At 32.4% G+C, this 24,199-nt stretch overlaps 1 protein-coding gene across 1 annotated transcript in view; it reads right to left on the minus strand.

The window, feature by feature from the left end:
• Positions 1–1,155: 1,155 nt before the first annotated feature.
• LOC143083500 (uncharacterized) overlaps positions 1,156–24,199 on the minus strand; it is a 119,571-nt gene continuing 96,527 nt past the window's right edge. Inside the window, exons 16-31 of the mRNA XM_076259760.1 lie at positions 23,255–23,511; positions 22,849–22,936; positions 21,826–21,893; positions 21,057–21,093; positions 19,813–19,910; positions 19,370–19,501; positions 18,281–18,426; positions 17,430–17,565; positions 15,209–15,358; positions 14,073–14,172; positions 13,258–13,331; positions 11,802–11,927; positions 11,480–11,590; positions 4,329–4,480; positions 3,222–3,357; positions 1,156–2,531 (exon numbers count right to left, since the gene is read on the minus strand). Coding sequence (XP_076115875.1) covers positions 2,457–2,531; positions 3,222–3,357; positions 4,329–4,480; positions 11,480–11,590; positions 11,802–11,927; positions 13,258–13,331; positions 14,073–14,172; positions 15,209–15,358; positions 17,430–17,565; positions 18,281–18,426; positions 19,370–19,501; positions 19,813–19,910; positions 21,057–21,093; positions 21,826–21,893; positions 22,849–22,936; positions 23,255–23,511 — 1,886 coding nt within the window. The 3' untranslated portion in view covers positions 1,156–2,456. The remainder of the gene's footprint in view (positions 2,532–3,221; positions 3,358–4,328; positions 4,481–11,479; positions 11,591–11,801; positions 11,928–13,257; positions 13,332–14,072; positions 14,173–15,208; positions 15,359–17,429; positions 17,566–18,280; positions 18,427–19,369; positions 19,502–19,812; positions 19,911–21,056; positions 21,094–21,825; positions 21,894–22,848; positions 22,937–23,254; positions 23,512–24,199) is intronic.

The following is a 24,199-nucleotide window of genomic DNA, read 5'->3' on the forward strand; positions in this document are numbered from 1 at the left end:
GGGACGCACCTAACTGTCGGGGTGCTTTGCCGAACTATTCGGATGCTTCCCGACCAGTAGGAATCTGTTAAGAACTAAAACGATTGCGTTCAGACAATAATAGGACATTCCAGATAATTGAGGACGCTAATCCGAATTTTTCAATTTTCGTGTCGTATCGCTGTCTGATCTCAAACGGGAGCAATAATCGGCAATGTGTGAACCCCGCATTAATCAAAATTTGTAAAAAAAAATTTAATCACGACAACAATCAGATATTGTTCAGGAAGCGTTGATATTCAACCGTTTCCAAGCGAATTTGTCCCGATAATCTCGTTCTCAATGCGCTTTTAATCCGATTTGTATCTTTCGCATGGTAAAATTCGACCGAGACTGTCACGACTGCGTCCCAATTCTACCGAATGTAATCCGATAGAGATCAGACAGTGAACTGACAATGACGGAAGTTGTCCGTTCGAAAACTGTCGGCATACTCGGAATGGTCATGTACTGACGGAATATAATCCTATAACGGTCCGCTCTATCGTATTGCAAACGGCTTTATCGGGTCTCAGTCGTATTGTATTCTGTAATTGTCGGGACTCTGACGTGGGTATCATTGACGAATTTCGTATCATAACGGGACTGTTCCAGAATGGTTTCGGCAAAGACGGTTCGCAATCGACAAGATCTGGATGCAATCTGGACTCCATCGGCAAAAAAACAGCAATGAAAAATTTCTCCATATCATTCCTGCTCCACCGGACACCGTCCAGAAAATATTAAACATTGTTAGGATTTTGATCCCATACATCAGAATCTGTCACGACATACATGTAGTCACGCTTGTAATCAGTATAGACAATATCGACTGAGTTTCCCCGAATGTTATAGGACGCACCTAACTATCAGGGTGCTTCGCCGAACTATCCGGACCATTCCCAACCCGTAGGAATCTGTTACGAACTTGAACGACTGCGTTCAGACAATGATAGGACATTCCAGATAATTGAGGATAGTAATCCGACTTTTTCACTTTTTGTGTCTTATCGCTGTCTAATCTCACACGGGACTAATAATCGGCAATGTGTGAACCCCGCATTAAATTGATTTGATCTTATGAAGATAGTAAAAATGACTCAATCTGTCCATGTAATGCATCAAATAAGAAAAAGAAAAAATCAAATCTTTAATGATATTATACATAAAATTGAGAATGAGCTTTACCTTGATTACATGTATGAAATAATTGTTCTCCATTCACTGTCTGACTGATCGTAACAAATACTTTTTTTAGGTGAAAAAGAGTACTATCGGGCGGACGCAGTAAAGGGATCCCAATGTCGGGTCATCATTTAATGTTACTCAATTAAAGTTTTTTGTCTGTCTATCTGTAGGTGTTAAGTTCAATGTATGCATTAAACATGGAAAGCTTTAAAGTCATATGAAACCAAATCCAATTCTTGAACCAATGCATGTATATATCATAAACTTAGAACTCTGTGCACGATTTTGTCATTTTTTACGCAAATATATCGTATAATCGTCAATTTTTTTTCTGTCTGTCTGTTATGATTTAAAAAATATGGCTGCTCATTAAATGCCGTGTTTTAAAGCCGAAGTTTACCGATTGTCACCTTATAGTAAACACATAACAAAAAGCATGGGTATTGAGCACGTGTTTAACATGTACAATCAGATAATTGTTTATTTTAATGACAGACCCATGCGTACTGCGATCACCGGATTTTTACGAGAAGGGTTATTTTCAGGTCACTATGCATACGGAAAATATGTCGGCGAATTGTTTCCTGGAAGCAAGCAATTAAAAATAAGTCAAAGACAACTTCTTCTACATGTGGACAAATTAAAGAATTTTCCTCAGAAAAAAGTATATGTACATAAGTTGTATAATGAAAACTATCCATTTAGTTATAAAAAACATATGCATGATTTTTTTTAATTTGAGGTTTCTTATGACTTTAATAACCAAAATTCTTGATCACAGATTTCTAGATCAAATTAATTTATTTCAGTATACACGACATAATGGTTTATAATTCATGTGGTGTACTCCTGAACCTGGGTTTCAATTTCGAGCGGCGTTTTGAAATCGGATGTCCTTAGATCTCTGGTCCGCAAATTGTCAAAAAAATATCATAAGGACATAAGAGCTACGATTCAGCAGATAATTTAAAAAATGAATAGTGTAGGACTACAAAAACAGAAGACTGCATTTATGATTAATAAATGCTTTAAATGAATGTATGTTTGAGTGGTGTTTATATAAAAATCTGTTATATAAAAAGTAAAAATAATAATACAAAAATAAAACAACGTATAATTTGAACTTATCTACTTGTTCTATTTGAATTTAAAGCTTTTAAACTGTAATAATTGTATCTCCATGTTCAATTTATCTAGGAACATTCTTATATATATATATATATATATATACATATAAGAGTTTCACTTCACTAACAATTTGCATATAACGAGTCTATTTCCTCTAAATGTTCCTTGATACACTTGTAGATATATTCATACTGATCCTAAAATAAGAAAGAAATTATCAGCCATGTAGTAAACAAAACGTATTACATTGTATCTAGAGGATTTGAAATATTTTTGGAACAATTAAACGGCTGATCAGCTCTAAAGTCACTGTTCAAAGTGAGGGTTAGTCTCTTTCAGTGATTGTCCATTCATTTTTTGATATACGAATGGAATTTTCGGAAGTGTGTCCCAATCTGGAGGATCTTGTTTTTCTTTTTCTGTAAGGTTTATGCTGTTCAACAATTGTTTAAAATTGAGGAAGGAAATGAGGAATGTGTCAAAGCGATAACAACTCGACCATAGAGCAGACAACAGCCGAAGGCTACCGATGGTTCTTTAATGTATCGAGAAACTCCAGCACCCGTAGGCGTCCTTCAGCTGGCCCCTTAAAAATATTGTACTAGTACAGTGATTATGGGTGTCATACTAAACTCCGAATTATTATATACACAAGGTTACTTTGTATGTATAGTTGTAGATATGTTCATGTTAGGACAACAAAACGTTTATTTAAAGACAAAATAACATGCTTTACCTTGATTACATTGATAGCTCTGTATATTCACGATAAATCTGATTTGTTCATTAATTTGTTATTGGTGCGACAGTATTTACATGTTATCAGACATGAACATTTTTATATCTGAAACGTATTTATAATATTTAAAATTTACACAAAAACTTACTAGTTTCATAAAAAATTCAGGACGTCTAACTTGCATTGCTCTAACCAATTGAAAAACATCAACTTCATCGTCTATCTCCATTTTTTCTAAAGCAAGATATAGTGCAACAAATAGTCCACTTTTAGTGCAACCATCGCTGTAAAATAATAATAATACTGAATCACGTTGTTGCTATAACCAGAAATAGAAGTAACATAAACATTGATGAACTAATACAAGATTTCTACGATCATATTCGTAGATATCGGCATTTTAACATTCTGAAGTACATGTATCCTAGTACACACTGAGGCACAGTCTCGTGGTGTGCAGGTTACTTAAGGGTGTTAAAAGTACCGAAGGCTGTTCAAAAAACCTTGTGTACTAATATGGACGTAGATAACGAATATATATCTGGCCTTACGGTCATAAAACTTTCGAGCAAGATTTTTGCACTCAGACTCGAGAATCAACCAATCAAAATACAGGATTTGGTGTTTCGAGCATGATTTTTGTGCTCCAAGCACTGAGCAAAGTTTTAGGACTTCAACCCCTGGTCTTCTTCCGAATCCGGCGATTATGAGGAAAATTGGAACACAAAGTGTTATTTAAAACAGTGTGATTGAAATATAGGAATGTGACATATTTTCCACGAGGTGTAGGGACACTGAGATGGAGCACTAGAGGTAGTCGAGTATAAGACGTTTTTTTTTATTCCATAGACAGAGAAACTGGAATAATAAAATTTGGCCTCAATATTGCGAGCATTACATCATTGTTTTGTAGTTTTATATTGTTGCAGTTATGCGATGCCAGTGTTTTGTATTTTATTATAATATTGTTTATTTAAGGTAAATGGCCTTAAATTCTGGAGGAAATCATTATATATGTTATAATTTTGTGTGGTTAACAATAATTGGTTACTGATGCATTATATTCCGTATCCAAACATTGTGTTTGTTTCTTTGTATTTAGTACTAATAGTAAGGTGTTTAACAGTTTATTTAAACCTTAATGTTATTCCCATTTTGTCTCGTCCAATTTGTGTTTAATTAAAAAGACAAATTTACTACAACATAACTACACTTATATTATTTTACTAGTCTAAGACCATTTTGAATGACATACCTGCTAACAACAGTAATTGAACTTTTGTCTTTTTTCAAGCAGTCTTTTACTTTTTTTAGAAGACCTAGCAGAATGCTTGATGGAAGCTTTGTAACACTTGCCACGTTCAATTTACTTGCCGAAAAAACAGTTATCGTCCTCTGGTCCTTTTTCTGAGGAGGAAAGAGAGTTTAAGCGTTATACCACACAGTTGCTGTTCACGTCTCAGAGTGTAATATTTTTAGAATTCTTTGGAAAAAGTATTATTCAAAAAATAAAAATACTTACACATTCAAATCAACTTTAAGTATAAAGAAATTTATATGATGTATTGAATTCGTAAATCGTAAAATGACTGTGTATTTAATGTGTTGACCATAAGTCTAGAGAGTTAAATGAAGATAATTTAATATGTGTCTATTTAATTTGTTAATAATCATAAACGATTGTAAGCCCCAGTCCTACTAGACTACGATCGCACCACGTTCACCGCGACCTAAACTAAATGCAGATCGTAGTGAGATCTTGGTATGAGCTGCATGAAAATGTAAATTTTCGTTGCTTTCACGATGTTACTACGTCCTCATTACGCTTCTACAGCGATCCTGCTACGATTATACACCGTCTCACCGCGTTTATTCTGCCACCTCACTACGCTTATCAAGATCTTTCTACCCCCATCACGTTCTCACTACGACCATACATGAACCACGAGTTATCCGATTGCAACACGATCTTACCACGCTTCTATACTGGGATAATAACACGTTCTTACCAAGATTATACTGACGTTAAGCACGATGTTGCGTCTCAGATGGTAACGTCAAATTTTTACGTTATACGGCGATTAGTAATTATTTCTGATAAGTTTTTTTATTTCACTTGTAAATATTTGTTTTGCATATCAATATGGAACCAGGATACTTCTTAATGTTTGGTTGTACTGAATATGCATGAAATATATCCAACTAAAAGTAACGTAAGTAAGAAACAACGAAACATATCATATTTGGGTAATGCATAAATCTATATGAAATGAGAAGATATATACGGTATGTTGAGTGCAAATGAGACAACTCTTTACCAGAAACGAATTGACATAAAACGTAACAAAAAGCAATGTTTCCCCATTTACATGTAGATCCGAAAAGGAGGAAGATATATATTTTGCTTTATTATAGAAATTTGTCGGGAATTACAAGTTAAACGGGTTTTGCTTATAAAATCCACTTTACTTCTTTTAATAGCGGCTAGATTAAGAAATGAAACGATTGTCAGAATAAAAAGGTTAATTATAACTAATCTCATATGTTTACAAGCTTTGTATGATGTATATAGCCAATTGCACGCTTTAGGCCCAATTTCATTTTCACTTTCATGTTATATGCATATGAATCTAATTGCAGAGAAATAAAAAAAAATCGAAGTTTTACGCTTCCCAAATTTGAAAATTGGATAAAGAGGATTTTTTTCCTTTCGTGATACAAAACTTCTTCACGACTTAAAAGAACCTCATCTAAACGAACAACCCCAGTCATCGGATTTTTTTTTATAATTTGTGGTCATGTTGATAGTATCTGACCTTCAAGAAATTCTATCTGAGGAAATATATACAGATGATCAGCCATAAATAGCGTACCCCGAATCGATAACGTTGAAAACGTAAGAAAATCGTCCAGTGGACAAACTTGCAAGACATTTCATTTCTTTGAAAACGAAGTCGTTTTGACTACGCAAATTATTAAAAAGTATGTAGCTGTTTTGTAAAGTTAAAGTACAATTACAGAAAAGCACTATGTAGCATGCAACTAAACTAAATTTTCAAGAAATAACGTCGCAAATGACAATTTATTTTAAAAAAAGCGGCGAAATCCGACATTGGACATCTTGCATGACATTTGCCAGAAGCCGTTGCATTTTCATATGTAGTGTGAGTGCTGCAAAAATTCGATTTTGATATGGTCTATGTATGTGCTTTTGTGAGCATAATTTACAAAAACGAAATAGCATATAATCTTATATTTTAAAACCTAAAAATATTGATAACTTAACATTTTCCAAAATCTGATCATAATGCACACTATTTGTTTTTGTTGGTCGTTACAGGAACGCATATTCAGTAATATTGTAATACTTTATATATAAAGCATATCATTCATTCGAATTTTCGTAGATATAACACTGTTTTGAAGAACACAAACACCCCTGCTAAAGTTATTATGCGTATAGTCTGTTACGTCTGACACGCATATTTTTGCCGTTTTGTCAATATGTTGTCCTTATTTTAGACTATATAGTAAAATATGATAAAACAATTTGTACTTTTTTTCGAAATAGTATTTACCTGTCTAATCTATGGATTTAAGTTTTATATATCTTAACTGTTATGAATTTATAGAAAAGCTGTTTATTAGTGTGGACTTGTTGAATACACGGTATTGGCGCAATAACGAGCGTAACGTCACTACGTTCATACTGCGATCTTACTACCGTTCTCAGAAATAACGTCAACATCGTTTTCCATATAAATAATGTTCTATTCCTTATATTTCTGATTAATAATAGTAAGTAGATTTTTCTGAAACAACCCAGTCATGTCACAAAAATCTACCAGAACACGTAGGCGTGATGTTAGGAGTAGATTTAGAGGCAGACAGATGCAGAGGTAACTATAATAGTAAAGAATCCTGATGAGTGTCAAACCGACCAATGCAACCAATGCAACCTGAACCACAACCTACTGCTGGCCCATCAACCTCAATGACGATGTTTTAGTGAACGATAGCAGGGATGACACAGTATGTCAAGCATGGTGGACCCGTTGGAGAAAAAAGACAAGAGGTCCAAATTGCATACAGACAAAAAATGTGTTCTTCTCATATATTTTATGATGGTATAATACTAAACCCCAACTGGAGGGAGTGTGCTTGATATTCATATGATGAAAACATAATCTTTCGATCAGTTTAATTGAGGTCTGGAGCTGGCATGTCAGTTACTGTCAGCAGTATTTTGTTATTTACAAAATTGTCATTTTGTTTATTTCTTTTGTTACCTATTCTGACATCGAACTCGGAGTGACTATGTAGACGAAACGCGCGTCTGGCGTACTAAATTATAATCCTGGTACCTTTGATAACTATTTACATCACTGGGTCGATGCCACTGCTGGTGGACGTTTCGTCCCCGAGGGTATCACCAGCCCAGTAGTCAACACTTCGGTGTTGACATGAATATCAACAATGTGGTCATTTTTATAAATTTCCTGTTTACAAAACTTTGAATTTTTCGAAAAACTAAGGATTTTCTTATATCAGGCATAGATTACCTTAGCCGTATTTGGCACAACTTTTTGGAATTTTGGATCCTAAATGCTCTTCAACTTTGTACTAATTTGGCTTTATAAATATTTTGATATGAGCTTCACTGATGAGTCTTATGTAGACGAAACGCGCGTCTGGCGAACTAAATTATAATCCTTGTACCTCTGATAACTATTTATACCACTGAGTCGATGCCACTGCTGGTGGACGTTTCGTCCCTGAGGGTATCACCAGCCCAGTAGTCAACACTTCGGTGTTGACATGAATATCAATAATGTGGTCATTTTCATAAATTTCCTGTTTACAAAACTTTGAATTTTTCGAAAAACTAAGGATTTTCTTATCCCAAGCATAGATTACCTTAGCCGTATTTGGCACAACTTTTTGGAATTTTGGATCCTAAATGCTCTCCAACTTTGTACTAGTTTGGCTTTATAAATATCTTGATATGAGCGTCACTGATGAGTCTTATGTAGACGAAACGCGCGTCTGGCGTACTAAATTATAATTTTGGTACCTTTGATAACTATTTACTGTGCGTATTGTTGTGCGTTTTTTCTACATTGGCTAGAGGTATAGGGGGCGGGTTGAGATCTAAAAAAACATATTTAACCCCGCCGCATATTTTGCGCCTATCCCAAGTCAGGAACCTCTGGCCTTTGTTAGTCTTTTTTTTTAAATTTTAGTTTATTGTGTATAATTCGGAGTTTAGTAGGACGTCCATTATCACTGGACTAGTATACATATTTGTGCGGATGCGGGAGTTTCTCGCTGCATTGCAGACCCATTGGTGTTCTTCGACTGCTGTCTGCTCTATGGTCGGGTTGTTGTTTCTTTGACACATGTCCAAATTCCATTCTCCATTTTAAACAAAACATGAAGATCTTTTATATAGTTCATGAGAAAATGACAATGAGCATGATGTTCGTAGTATGAAAGTAGTCAGGTCGTAAGAAGAGCGTGATGAGGACGGCATGGGCGTGCTAGAATCGTTCTATGGTTTAATCAGCGAGGTTTAAACGTGGTTTAGTCGTAGTCGACGCGTATATGGATCGCAGTGAGAACGTGATGGTCATAGTAAGGTCATAGTAACGTCGCTTTGAGATCGTCTCTACGAATAGAATCATGCTTTCGCTACGCTCTCGCTACGATGGTACAGCGACCTTTGCGATCTTATCAAGACCTTACTGTGCTCTCGTTACGCTTCTACTACGACCCAATTTCGTCACGACCGCACCACGATTGCTTCAATTGAATATGTTCAAAGTTGGCCACGCTCATTAATATCTTGGAGACCTCACCACGACCGTATTTCGACCTTACTGCGATCTACAGTACTCGATCGCACTACGATTTTGCATTTTTTTCTCAGATCGTGCGGCCTAGTGGGACTGCGGTACTACCACACACTTAACATCTGTATGTAGGCATCCGAACAGTAATAATTTGATTGCAACTTAAGATTTGATACATTTTGTACATTTTTCTATTTCAATAATCATTTTTGTTAGATAGAAATGGATGTGGTATGAGTCACAACTTGTAAAAAGAAAACCATTATAGGTCAAAGTACGATCTTCAACACATTTTTTGCAACCCCGATTAGTCAATTTTTAACTATCCCATAAAACCAGTATTACTTATTTGAAGAACAACAATCTACAGGCATATTTAACACCTTTTCTGTAATACATCATCTCATTCGTATTTTCCCCTTGCTCGATATTGCTGATATATTACCGGTTTTGATAACTATGTATCAAGATAATGTGTTACGATACTCTTTTGCATGTTTCACAAAATGTACTGTTAGTCTGTTCCAAGGCGACAACCTTTTTAGTAGTTGTGTTAACTTAAATGTTTATGTTTTGTTTATCTTTTTATGGAATTTGATGTTTTTTGTATTGCGTACATATTTTTTTCGTATTTTCGAGGACAGTATGTTTTGTCTTTTGTTTCGCTAACCCTTAAACTACTTCTTTTCGTATGTTTTATCTATAGTGTCAATAGTTTATCTATATGAATACCAAACTTGCCAATTAATCTGATATAAGTAAGGATATTCAAATCATTAACAGGATATTTTATCTGTGATATAACATTGCCAAAATTGAATGATTAAACGAAATTAATAGATTGCTGTTTGCTAAAAGTCAAGTCGCAAATATATTTAATGATTCAGAACGAGAACAAATAAGCTATACAATCATACAGGTTTTCCTAATTCAGTACGAATGTGAAAGGAGAGAAATAGCTGACAAAGAGTAGTTGTTCATTTCTGTGTCATTTGGTCTCTTGTGGAGAATTGACTCATTGGCAATCATACCACATATTCTGTTTTTATATTAAATAAGATATGGCTAGAAATGTTTCCTAATAACTGGACCAAACAAACACATTAGAGAGTTGCAGCCAGTGTTTTGTAACCAACAGAGATCAAAACACTCTCTTAATTGTATATATCGGATTGAACGTCCTCATTCTGAATGTACATGCTAATTTATCCACCAAATACCGCCAAGAGGACTCCCTATTTTACGATGGATTTTACTTCAGGTAATTGCAAAGTCCAGATTTGACCAGATATGACCATATTTCTATACCATAGTCAACTCTTAAGGGTTTCTTTAATGTGTTGCCATCTAGGAACCCTCATATGCTCGAGTTGACAGACAATCGAATCATGCAACTGAATATTCAAAACCAAAACTACTATTGGATAAATGACAAAATGTTAAGTGAGATAAGCACTTTGCTTCATATCGTCTGGATGTAAAATAAAGGCAACAGTAGTATACCGCTGTTCAAAACTCGTAAATCTATGGACAAAATACAAAATCGGGATAACAAACTAAAACTGAGGGAAACGCATTTGATATAAGAGAACGACACAACATTAAAATGTAACACACACAGCAACGGACTAATTATATATATAAGCATTAGACAAAATCCGATGAGAATAACAAATATAACATCAAAAACAAATACATGAATTTGGGATAGAAAAGTACCGTGACACGTCTTATAGTAATGTGAATACACACTCAAATATAGGAGAAAACAAACGACACAACCGAAACACAACGTAAAAATGTTACACACACAGAAACGAACTATGATATAACAATGGCAATTTTCCTGACTTGGTACAGGACATTTTTAAAGAAAAAAATGGTGGGTTGAACCTGGTTTTGTGGCATGCCAAACCTCGCACTTTAATGGCATTGTTAAATATAACATTAAAATGACAACATAATATTACAGGACTACAATACAAATGAATAGGAGAACGTATTAGGCAAAGAAACACATGAATAATAGATAACAAAAGGCATCAGGTTTAAAATTCAATACGTCAAAACGCGCTTCGTCCACACAAGACTTACCAGTGACGCCCAGATATAAAAGTTCGAAAGTCAAAAAAAGTACAAAGTTGTACAGCACTGAGGACCAAAAGTTGAAAAAGGTTATGCCAAATACGGCTAGGGTTTTCTGCTTGTGATAAGAACATCTTTATAATTTAGAACAATTTATGTTATTGCACACAGTAAATTTTATCAAATGAATATAAAAGATATACATGATAAAACTAAACTCTTAACTTATTACAGAAAACAAAACCCGAATACATAATACATTGAAGACCAACACAGAAAATAGACACACCCGACTAAGTCCAGGCCTCAACGCAAAAAGTCATAAAAATGACGTCACATACTAAGTGCTGAAAAGGCACACAAATTACGTCACACAGACATTTGAATTTCTGAAACAGCACAAAGATGACGTTGCATTGTTTGTTGTTTTTGTTCCTTGTATTTTAAATCATCGAACATTAATATTCACCTTATGATGTAAAGTTAACTGAAGCTCCTCTGTATTAGATGCATCCTCTTGCAAAATAGAAAATTGCTCAAACTCTAGAACTTCCTGTCTTTCTAACCATAAAGGAGCGTTCTATCAAAGTATAGAATTTTATATTAACACTCTTTAATTATAATTTCAACAAATTAAATAAAAACAAATATATTCGAATAAAAATGTGAATTGTCAATAATTGTCAATTAATTTCAATGTTTGTTTTCAATATATAAGAATTAAAACGATTGATTAAACTGTATGATAAAACAGGTTATTTTGTAAAAAATAAATCAAGAAAGATTATAACCTTGTTCAACTGGTCCAACAACACAACGATGTTAGAATCATGGTCGTACAACATTGTCCAGAAATCAACAACAGTTTTCTCTAAAGGACATTGTGTTACTAACAATTTACTATTCTCTGCATATCCCTGGAAAACAATTTGTATTGCATTGTTATATTATTTCACTTTGAACATACAAGTTTACCTAAATAATACATCAGTTTCGATAGTGTAACAGTAGGATTTGGCTGTATGAGGCAAAGACAAAAACCAAAAAACAAAGTTATCCTCTGATTATAAATCATTATGCAATACTAATTGGTTTGCTTTTAAAACTATAAATAAAACATACATGAACTACAATCTGCATGTAACTCACAGCTCCGAAATTTGATAGTCTTAAATGTTAAATTCCGAACATTGGGCAATTATTTTGAAATACCGAAAACTAAAGGAGCAGTATCATGTTAATATATTTGCATGCTATTCACGACGCATGTTATCTAACATTTAAAGTTTAAGAAGTAACAAAGGAATACTCAAACGTAGGAGAACGTCAAACAGAAGGGTTCTCAAAAGTTATATAACAACACTAGGAGATCAATGTAAGAGAGACTTGTTGCGAAGTTATAATGTTAAAAGTATTATCAACAATGCATAAGGGTACCGGTATGCCATCTGCTAGAGGAGTATTCTGCAAACAAGGACGGTTTAGTACTAATGGCACATGTTTAATTATAAAATATATATATTTATCATATACTAAGCATTAATATGATGGTTTTTGCATATGTGTGATGAACGGAAGTACACAAGCCATACTTTCCCATCAGGGGCGTCTCGTGCAAAAAAAACAGTGCCTCTCGTGCAAGTTACTTCCAGTATTTCAGGTATCGTATGTTTACTTTTTCAGTGTTTTTATTAAAACGTCAAAATTTTACGGGAACTTTTGTGATGTCAAGTAATGGGGGTCAAATAGGACAACATGTAGGAATAATGATCATAAAACTGTTAATACTTCCTCCATGCTTCCAGCTTCCAAATTTTCAATGTTTCAAAATGCCTCTATAGGAAATAGTACCATAATATATATGGAGGTAGTGATGCTATTGTTAGACATTTATAGTGTATTTGTTGGATTCATGATTTAACTTCGAATTCTTTCAAACGTTTTTGACTGTTTTAGTTATTTCATTTGTTTATTTACCTTACATAAAACAATTGTCGGAGGTATATAATTAAGAGATTAATACATGGCATTTTCCATATCGGCCAGGGTATCAAAGGCCAAGTATTAATCTCTGTATAACATATGAATATCGGTTTATTCACTACTTGGTTCTAAATACTATTAAAATATTGAAAAATATTTAACTAAGTTATAAATACTAAGTATCATCTCGAATTTTTCTAAATTTGTTACTTTAATTTTATTGATACCTAAAACATTAAAGTGTAACAAAGAGAAAATACTTACTTGTATGATTACTGCGTTGATGTAATCATTACGTGTTTTACCATATGACATGAGGTATGGTCTATAGTTGTCGTCTAAAACAAATCACAATTAATACTTCACAATTGATACACACCATTCATACTTGGTATTTCATATGCAATCTATTTTGTTTGTTTAATATAGGAAATGAATGCCTTTGCTTTTTTTGTGTTTTATTTATATATTAGCTCCTTTATGTGACTATCATTTTCCTTTTTTAAAGCATACTTTTACGTTTTTTTCTGTCCCTTATTGAAGGCATTATGATATCATTATTAATCACGCCTCTTTCCTTTTATCCAGCAAATTTGTCTCATTTGCTAATTCAACATCCTCCCTTTTATACTCATGTGGACTATTTAAGTTCTTACTTGGACTTGTTTTCTGTTCAAATGCTTAATTTTTCAACTCCTGTTTAAAATCAGGTCTACGATCTGCTTTCATAAAACACAATTTATTTGTTCGATCAAATTTTATCATTTAGTACAATAATAGATATAAAATTTGAAATTAAATTTTGTTTCGACATTTGTTAGGTAACAATCTTCCTTTCTTTCACATGTCAAATGAAATCATAATAACATCGTTCACCAATTCATGTTTTTCAAATATATTGTTATATAATGTAGGCACCGTATTAAGCGGTACCGCATTTACGCGTCTGTCTAAATATTTTGTGCTTGACAAGATTTGGAGCAACTTTGATACTGCATATGTAACTCATACTACACGTACAACAATATATCGTTGGTTTGTATATGGATATTTGATAAACAGACTTAATAATTACTTACGTGGAAATATTTTATTTGCTGAATTTTTGGATGTGTTTTCCTTTGATGTTGCGGCAATAAAAGCTGAAGGAGGATACACAGGCCTTAGGGCTTCCAATCTCTATATCATCGAAACATCGATAAGACAACATATTATGCATGCTATTGTATAAAGTGAGAATACACATGCACTCATGTTCAACCCTGACAAAGACATACAAACTAAGGTTAAATGGTATTATGACTACAATTGAAAAATATAAGAATGCCATTGTATATAGAAATAAGAAGATTTGGTATTAGTGCCATTGATACACATCTCCATCTAAGTCACAATGTGTAAAAAGTAAACAATTGTAGGTCAAAGAACGGTTTTTAAGACGAAGCCTTTGCTCACACCTCACATCAAGCTCACACCTCACATCAAGCTATGAAGTGCCCCAAAATATGACCAGTGTAAAACAATTCAAACAGGTAAGCCGACGGTCTAATCTTTTAAAAAAACTAGAGGCTCTCAACAACCGGTGTCGCACACCTTGGTCTATAGGCATATCAAACAAAGGACACTCTCCAACATTGCAGACGAGAATAGACCATGACAAAAATATTAATTTTGTTACTGATCTTTTAGTCTGTTTCGTTTCTTTGACTTATTAATAGATATTGACTTGATAATCATTTTTGAGTGTTTATTTATCTATCATAATGAGATTAAATGAAAAGGTTTTCTCTCTATAAAATATCACAGTTTTCATGATAAAAGGCAAAAATGAAAAACAAATCATTTGGCCCAGTAAATACAGAGGAGAAGGTTTTTGTAAAAGTTAACGAACGAACCCAAAGACGACGACGGCGGCGTTGGCGGATGACGACGAACGAAGGACGCAAAGTGATGATAAAAGCTCAATTAGTTTTTGGTCTAGGTGAGCTAACAACTAGAAACGAGAAACCCTTTTGAACCACATCAACAAACGACAACTTCTGAAAAACAATGTTGTCCGTATTTTCTTACAAAGTTGAGTGTCCTTAATGATTGATTAAAACCTACTTTGTTTAGTTTCAATATTTTTCTAAGTGCACGTCTGAGTTTTGTGATATTATTATGATTTAAAATAGAACATGTTTCCAAATCAAAAATAATCAATAAATACATTTACCTGAAATTGACTTTTATACAGATCTTGATTTCGTGGTAAGGTTGCTTGTTCGTGATCTAAAATGTATTGACAAAATCCATTCTTTGGAATAGCCGTTTCTGGTACAGTAAACAGTTCTAATAAGGCTTCAAAGACAGTTTCATATTGTTCCTGTAATTAAAATTAACACGACTAACAATATATTCTACGTTTGACTTACATCTAGAAATTAAAAATGAGGGTCGGCTGAGAACAAAACTTTACCACAATAAAAAGGAGTTAAGCTCTTCAATTGTGAATTTCAATTTCCTTTCAGCAACAATCATGACATTGCCGCAGGTCCTGTGTATGTTGTATATCTCTTCAAGTTACAGAGCTTGTATTTTCTATCATAACATCCCTGATATCGGGTTAACATTGCTGTAAAAAGGAAGCTTTTTTCGAAAATATTACGGACGCTATGAAGAATTAGTTGACAATTATGGAATATCTTTTTAACAGGAGACGACGGATATGTTCCAGTTGTAGTACCCACATGTACATGCCCCTACTCATTTCATCGAATGTTAGCTTCCAAATAAACTCATCATATATACCAGGATAGATCCAAATGAGACTTCTCACCGATTATTACTTGAAACAAGACGAGTGCCACGTGTGGAACGGGATCTACTTAACTATCCGGAGCACCTGAGAGAACTGGTCTCTAAGTTGTTATTGGAATTCGTGCTACGCTGTCTGAAGCATTTTTATGATGAGATTTGTATACTTCTAGTTTGTCTTTTTGTCGTGTTTAGTTTTGTTTTTATTATCGTGTTCTTTTAGTAAAGAATCAAAGGTATAAAAAATAAACACAATATACTCAACGACAGGAGGTAGGACAAGGGTTTTCTAATACACCAATAGCTATAAATTTTAGTTATGTTTAATACACTTTAAAAAAGAAAAATCTTTCACTTCCAATGATGACAAAATTTTTCAGAATATTAAATCCGCATCCAATTGATTACTATTGAGAATAATTATATAAAAGTACCAAACTTTATTTCCTTATCCCATAAACATGATAACAAATCAACGTTAATAAAATTAACGGTACCAATTTTCTTGCACCAGATGCGCATTTCGACAATACATGTCTCTTCAGTGATGCTCGTAGCCAAAATATTTGAAATCCAAAGCTTATATAAAAGATGAAGAGCTATAATCCAAAAGGTCCAAAAAGAATAGCCAAATCCGTGAAAGGAATCAGAGCTTTGCATTTTGATGTGAAATCCTGTTTGTTATAATCTTTATGTATGTACAATCAGGTATCAAACTTCTCAACACATCTGTGTATTTATTCAGTAAACATTTTGATCTATTTGTGTTTTCCAAATCCTAGATTGATTTGTGCTTAAATAGTTATCAAAAATACCAGGATTATAATTTAGTACGCCAGACGCGCGTTTCGTCTACATAAGACCCATCCGTGACGCTAGAATCGAAATATTTGTAAAGCCGAACAAGTACAAAGTTAAAGAGCATTGAGGATCCAAAATTCCAAAAGTTGTATCAAATACGGCTAAGGTAATCTATGCCTGGAATAAGAAAATCCTTATTTATTCGAAAAATTTAAAGTTTTGTAAACAGGAAATTTATAAAAAAATGACCACATGTATGTTATTCATGTCAACACCGAAATATTGACTACTGGCTTAAAGCCACTTTTAGCACAATGAAATTACAAAAAAATGTAAAGCCAAAAGAAGTACAGATACTTTACATGATTCAGGAGTACTTTTAATAAAAGAAAATTGAGAGATAAATAAAATCTTCCATGTGAGCCTAAACTTTGTCTAAGCAGTTGGGATCGTCATTTATCAATGATCTTTCCAACAAATTATCGATGGATAACTCAACATAGTCATTTTATAAACCATATCATTATATACATGTAGTATTCATCTGATTCCAATAAGCAGTCATTACTTAGATTTTTTTCACACGAGATGCAAACATAATGATTTGGAGTTAATAAATGACATGACAGTTTCGTTTGATCTGTTATAAAGCTTTGCGTTTTGAAAGCTTTTCAAAAATATATGTCATCTATAAAATTTTCAATTCAGGTTAAAATTCAACGGGAGGTAAATAATACAAGTGAATTGGACCAATTCAACAGCGACTTATTTATAATAAAGGCCTTTTGTGGGTTTAATCCAAAATGTGGCAGTGATCTTTCTACAACAATGTTACCTACATGTGTTTGAACCATGTTTATTCTGTCTTTTCTTGCCATCTGTATATACTCCATGATATTTACATGACCAACTTTCTTCCCATTTTCATATAATGCATCTATAGCTATAAATGTCCCTGTTCGTCCAATTCCAGCGCTTGAGAATCAAAAAATTTTTTGATTAATCCAATTCATATTATTTTAAATAGAATCGTTTTCATAACAGTGTAGACGCGATCATTTCTTGACGCTTAGGTTAACCGTTATCAATTAACTGGGTGAGATTAGGTAAACATTGCACTGTAACGCTGAATTATCGCATCGTACATGGTATAGACATTTAAACTGTGGGATCGCAAAAGGTTCTAAACACATACATACAAAAGTGAATGACTAGCAGAGGACTGAAACTTTTGTGTTGATTTTAATGTTGAATACTTAAACGTCTTTTTTTTCTTCTCATGCACATGCAGTATTTTTTAGTCTTTAATTCTATTTAAATACCCACTGGAAGGACAATTTAAAGGTAAATGAGTCTGTATTATTATCACCGTAAGTATTGCGGTTGTCCTCATTGTTATGAGAATACCTCTAAATGATTTAAATGTCCAAATATAGGTCATCGTAACATATAACTAGATAAGACTTTTATACTTTTATATATACATATTTTAGATGGAAGATGCATTGTGACATTAAAAGTAAAATTGCAAAACTATATTGTTAACAACTGTAAAAAAATACGGTTTAACATATAGCTGATGTTTTTCAAAACTTCCATTCCAGTTTTTGTCCTATGTATTGTACAATGCATGTGATACTTGATGTCGAATTTAGAACCAATGTTCAAGGTGTATTCTTTTAATACATACCTGCAATGAACCAGCATTGGTCCATGTTGATTGCATTTTTGACTCCTGACTTCCCTGTAAAATTTTACGAGTTTTATGCTGTCGGGGACACCATGATCCGGCCATTGAGTAAAATGAAAATGATGAATTGTTCTTTCTTGTGCAGTCTAAAATAGGACAACAGGGATCAATGTCATAAGACCTACTCATGGCACAGTTTATCTGAATGACATACAATATATAAAAATTTCAATGCAACTGACCTTAATTCAAATTGCAAGATATAAAATGAATTTGAGAATTTATTTTTCATTAGCATTGGCGAACATTATAAATTAAAAGCTAAAAGTGACCTATGATTAGAATAGTAAAAGCCTTTCGTGACAGCAACACATAACTACATGTACTTAGAAAAATCTGCAAACAAGAAGAAATAAGCAAGTTGATAACCAGACGCGATTTAGCTTCTTGATCGCCTGTTAAAATTGCTTACACTCCACTAATGTTATTTCTATAAATTTAAATGATTTAAACAAGAATATGTAAGTAAACATTTTTTTACTAAGGACCCAATCAATTTATTATCAAACATTTATAAGATATATCTATCAGAACTTTTTATTGACGCTGGAAACACAGCAACAATCATTGGATGACAACAATATATTATCCACAACCAATATAACTTATCCGCTTATGGTGTCTTCTTACAAACATGCCTGATTTAAGATACTTTTGAACGTTTTTGTTTAGGAAAGTGAATGTCAGGACTTTAAAAACAAAACGCTTTGAAATAGTGCCTAAACGTTTCTAGGCAAATCTTATTTTCAAATCTTACTGCTAATGGCGGACATTTCAGCCGGATTCATTTTAGACACTATAAAAAATATATGTATTGAAGACCCTGAAGACAAGTGTATAACAACAAAAATGCCACGGTTGAGGATATACTTCATTTACAAATGTAGTTTCGTCTCGAACCGTATGGGAACCTAGCACTGCAAGAAAAATAAATGTTATCTAGCTGATTCATCATTATCTTATTGTATTCTAACTGAACATATTTGTTGTTTTATTGAGGAACAGAAGAAAAATCAAAATACCCCCTACGTTTTTGTTCAATACTGTCAGCGACCTGTACACATAAACTGTATGCTCTATTTCCTCTTTCATTGTAACTATGAAATTGTTTACAACTAGTGGTTCTCTTACTGTTTTAGGCCAATATCTTTCACATTTTGCCTGAAGATATAAAGACATGAATTAGCAAATAGACTTCGGGCAATGGAAAAAAGTTTGTTGATGTTTGCATTCATATCAGACTTTTTTTCTTCAATAATTAAACATATTAATTGATGACAATAATGTCAATGAAAAAAATTAAAACGTTTTTAGTTTCACTGAAAATTAAATGCTAGTAATTAGACTTTCTATGTACATATTAAGTTGAAAATGTTCTAATCAAATTTTAAATCATTTGAAATCATTTGAAATACTTCAAATATAAAATTTTACTAGACAAGCATTCGAAAAATTCAGTAAATTTAGCTAACCTTTCTATTTTCTATCAGTTGTGTTACCATCACTATTTTCCCAACATTTTCATGCCATATCATATGCCAGAAATCTCTCAATGTAACTTTTTTAGGACCTTAATATAATGAAAAACTTTTAAAATAACTAGTTCAAATGCATATTATACATAATTGTACTTAAACATGTATAAAAAAGCAAAACTAAAATAGCTCTTAGTAGTATTTTACAAATTTCTAAAGCAATTATCTATCAACTATCATGATCAACTTAATTTCTTTTCTTACTAAGCAAGATAAGTCTGTTTGTTGTAGTACTATATTTTAAGCATGTGTCATTAAAACTTTAGGCAACATTCATCTTAAAAGTTCTGTCTGCTTAAAATAAGTTATACAATGTATATGAAAGGAAAAATGTTCTTTCAAAACAAATTTAACAAAACAATCCTAAATATAAAATTTCAATAAGAGTACTGTTAAAAAAAAAAATTTCAATATATGAATTATATTTTATGCGACTGGCATACACATGAGTTTAGCTAGTTTTAGCTACGAAAATACATGTACCAAGTCAGGAATATGAAAGCTGTTATCCATTCGTTTTAATGTGTTTGATCTTTTGATTTTGCCATTTAATAATGGACTTTCCGTTTTGAATTGTCCTCGGAGTCCAGTATTTTTGTGATTTTACTTTTTACATTTTATCAGCTGTTTTAATGTGTATCATCGACATACCAATCAATGCCTCTTTTCATTTTTTATTTGATTAAAAACATAATTGGTTAGTACCAAATAGACCAAATAACCACTGAAATTTATTATACAAGCTTATTCGACTAATGAGGACGTCATTTGCTTCTGGCTTTAAAACTTTAGAGAATTGCTCTATTTGGCTTGTTATTAATACAAATGAGTCGATATCACTGAAAATGTTGAAGGTGGTTGTTTCGAACTCTTCGAAAACATCAACCCAGTGTTCATGAACACCGCATTGAAAAAAAAAAACACTGCTGGGTGCGTAAGAGAAAAAAAAATTACAGGGCAATTTTACTTCATAGTTATTCTTAACTTACTTATGAAATAACAAATTAATGTTTTAGAAATATATATTTCATAAAGTGCATAACATTATAAAATAGGAAATTTTACTAAACAAAAGTTTGTTTAGGTTATCAATTGCATTAAATAAATGCCAATTTAAATAATATATACAGTGTATTCAAGACATAAAAAAACCCAAAAAACATTTTGAATATTTGACGAACCTTGTGCTGCTATGTATGCCTTTTTCTTTTCATAGTTCTGTAATTGAAAAAAAGTAAACAATAAAGAAAAACTGGTCTGTACAATTGATAGAAACCACGATTTTAACCATCTTACATCTTTGTTTGGTAGTCAATTTATTTAATTTTTCTCATAGGCAATGCAATGAAAACCTCCAGCAAAGTACAAAGTGTTAACCACATGAGATCATCTTCATTCACCATCTAGTCTTCATGGGGTTGTGTTGTGCGTCCTATGTATGGTGCATTCGTGATTTGTTCAATTTTTGTCTGCCATGATGTTTTCTGATTTTTTCTTCACTTTTAATTTTGATCGTATATAATACCGGAAAATTAATAAAATTTAAATACCAAATATATCTGCTGCATCTCAAAATTTCTGAGAAAGATAACCTGCTCGGGTATGATAAAAGAAGGGCGAAAGATACCTGAGGGACAGTCAAACTCATAAATCGAAAATAAACTGACAACGCCGTGGCTGAAAAAGAAGAAGACAAACAGACAGATAATAGTATACAAGACACAAAATAGAAAACTGAAGACAAAGCTACACGAATCCCAACAAAAACTGGTTAAATTATCTATTACAACTGTAAATGTCCGTTAAACGACGTTTTGCCATTTATCATATTGAGTGTTCGAAATTTTGAATAGCTCTCTTTAAAAAAACATTATCGAAAAAACACATTCGCTTCAATAAAAAAAATACTCTTAAGCATGCTAGTTATTCAGTGAGGTATTTAAAACTTACATCTATGTAACTAGCATTTATATAATCATGCTTCGTGTCTCCTTTTAGAATAACTCTTGAATGGTCATCTTCAAAGAATATATACATTATACACAATATAAAATGATATTCGTATTAAAAAATATTAAAAATACATTTTATATTATTGATCTTAAATTTTGAATGTCTGTGTTCAAATGTTATCAGTTCCTAATTTGAACTTAAAAATTGAATTCAAAATCCAAACAAATGAAAACATACTTTTAACATATATATTTTTTTTAAATCTAAAGATTGGATTAATAATTAAAGCAATTACATTATGTTTAAAGGAATAACGTGTTTAACTGTAGGTGAGTAGGTGTATTCGATCAGATGATATAAGATATATTACTGCATAGCAATATAATATTTCCCAAAGTAAGTAACCAAAAGTTAGTGTGCAATAAATTATAATATTGCACTAGTACAATAAATCTTCAAAATTCATGACGTCATCAACGACAAAATCTTAGTTTAAAGCAATTTTTAATTTCAAATAGTATATTGCTATAAAATAAAAGGGTTATTGCATGCATATTGGGGAATATTGCCCTCGAAGAACATATATTGCACTCGCAAGCTAGTGCAATATAAAATTCTACTCGGGACAATATTCTCCAATATTCATGCAATAACCCTATAATACTAACAAAAAATATATCGTTTTCAAATTGTGATTTGGATGGAGAGTTGTCTCATTGGCTCTCATACCACATCTTTTTATATCAAAAACAAAAATACAGAAATATTATATATAATATATAATAATGTCTTCTGAAAGTTGTCACGTGGCTCTAAATGTTCTTGGTTTCGTTAATATTTACCTCTTATATCTGAATGTTTTGTTTTGCAGATATGATAAGTCAAAATCGTTTTATTTTTCATAGATTAAGATCTGAATGTCTTATGTTTCCTGTTTTATGTCTTGAAGTGACTAGTCAGGTGTTTGCACAAAAGTATACAAAATATTGTCATATATATATTTTTTACTATTTTACATACACGGCCATGTTGAGAGAAAACGATTTTTAACTTTATTTTCTTCTTTGGAACCTTCAACATGTGCATACAAAAGTCCTCTAGGTAACATCTACAAACAAGCACAAAATGTTAGTACTATCTTTTATTTACGCAAAGTTCATAAATATATCAGCAGCGTTAAATACTTTATTTTTAACACGCTTGTCCAGAACTAATACCCTTAAGTATATCTACTGTATTAAGTTGCAATTTAAACTTAAATGTGCTATACTTCGGAGTTCAACCAAGGCAAGAGTCACATCTATGATAAGAAATAAAAATACAGGATACCACATTAAAACGGTTAGATAGTTATGCAACATGTTCAATAAACATACAAAATGAACCTTTCCATTACAAACATAACAGATAATTGCACATAATTTACCTCATACTCTTTCTTGAAACCATCGTCTCTCTGTTTCTCAATTAAAGCCTTCTTGAGGTTTTCAATCTGTATCTGGTACATAGATATATCGAGTTCGCTTGTTATATTAGAGTACACGTTTTCATCGCCTATTTCGTCTATTTGTAGACCGGTATCTTCGCTGTCTTTCAGGGTAAAAGTCACCTCTTCCGTATCTACCTTGTCATCTATATTCATATTTGCATATTCATTTCCATTACGGATTTGTTTTTGTGAATCTAACAATATATTGAAATTTGATTAAAAGACAATAAGTGCATCTAAAAAGGATGATGTCTGACAAAGAGTGTTTTGATTGTACAAATATATGTTGAATTTATGTTTGTATAGAATTCACACAAAAATTAAAATCAAATATGAATAAATCTCGCTAATATTAATCGAAAATGACAAAAAAAAACAAATAGTCGACACAAAACTGTAAAAGACAGATAATTTAATCTTTAAATCGATTCATTAGACCCGTTGATTAACTGTGTAGCCAAGGAAAGAATTGAAATTCACGTTACAGCGTATTAACATATTCTCGTTGATAACATTTAACTTTTATAGACATTTGAACATAACACAAACGGTGGACAGATACTGAATAATACCAGTAGCGAAAGGCAAGTTTAAATTTTATAATTAATTTTCCCTACAAAGATGATTAACTGTTACATATTTATTCTAAAATCAAAAGAAATGACTCCAGTCGAATATTGAATGTTCAAACTACATTATTGATAGTCGTTGTTAAATCTTCACGAGCATCATTTTGTAAACTCTGTATTGTTTTCTGCTCATTGGTCGAGTTGTTGTGTCTCTTTGGCAAATTCCTCGTTTCGATTCTCTATTTTTAGTAATTAAATGAAATGACAAAAATAATTGATCATCAGCTCATATAAATTTGTTGTGCATAACATA

This window comes from Mytilus galloprovincialis, chromosome 1, assembly GCF_965363235.1.
Source record: "Mytilus galloprovincialis chromosome 1, xbMytGall1.hap1.1, whole genome shotgun sequence".
Classification (NCBI taxonomy): Eukaryota; Metazoa; Mollusca; class Bivalvia; order Mytilida; family Mytilidae; genus Mytilus; species Mytilus galloprovincialis.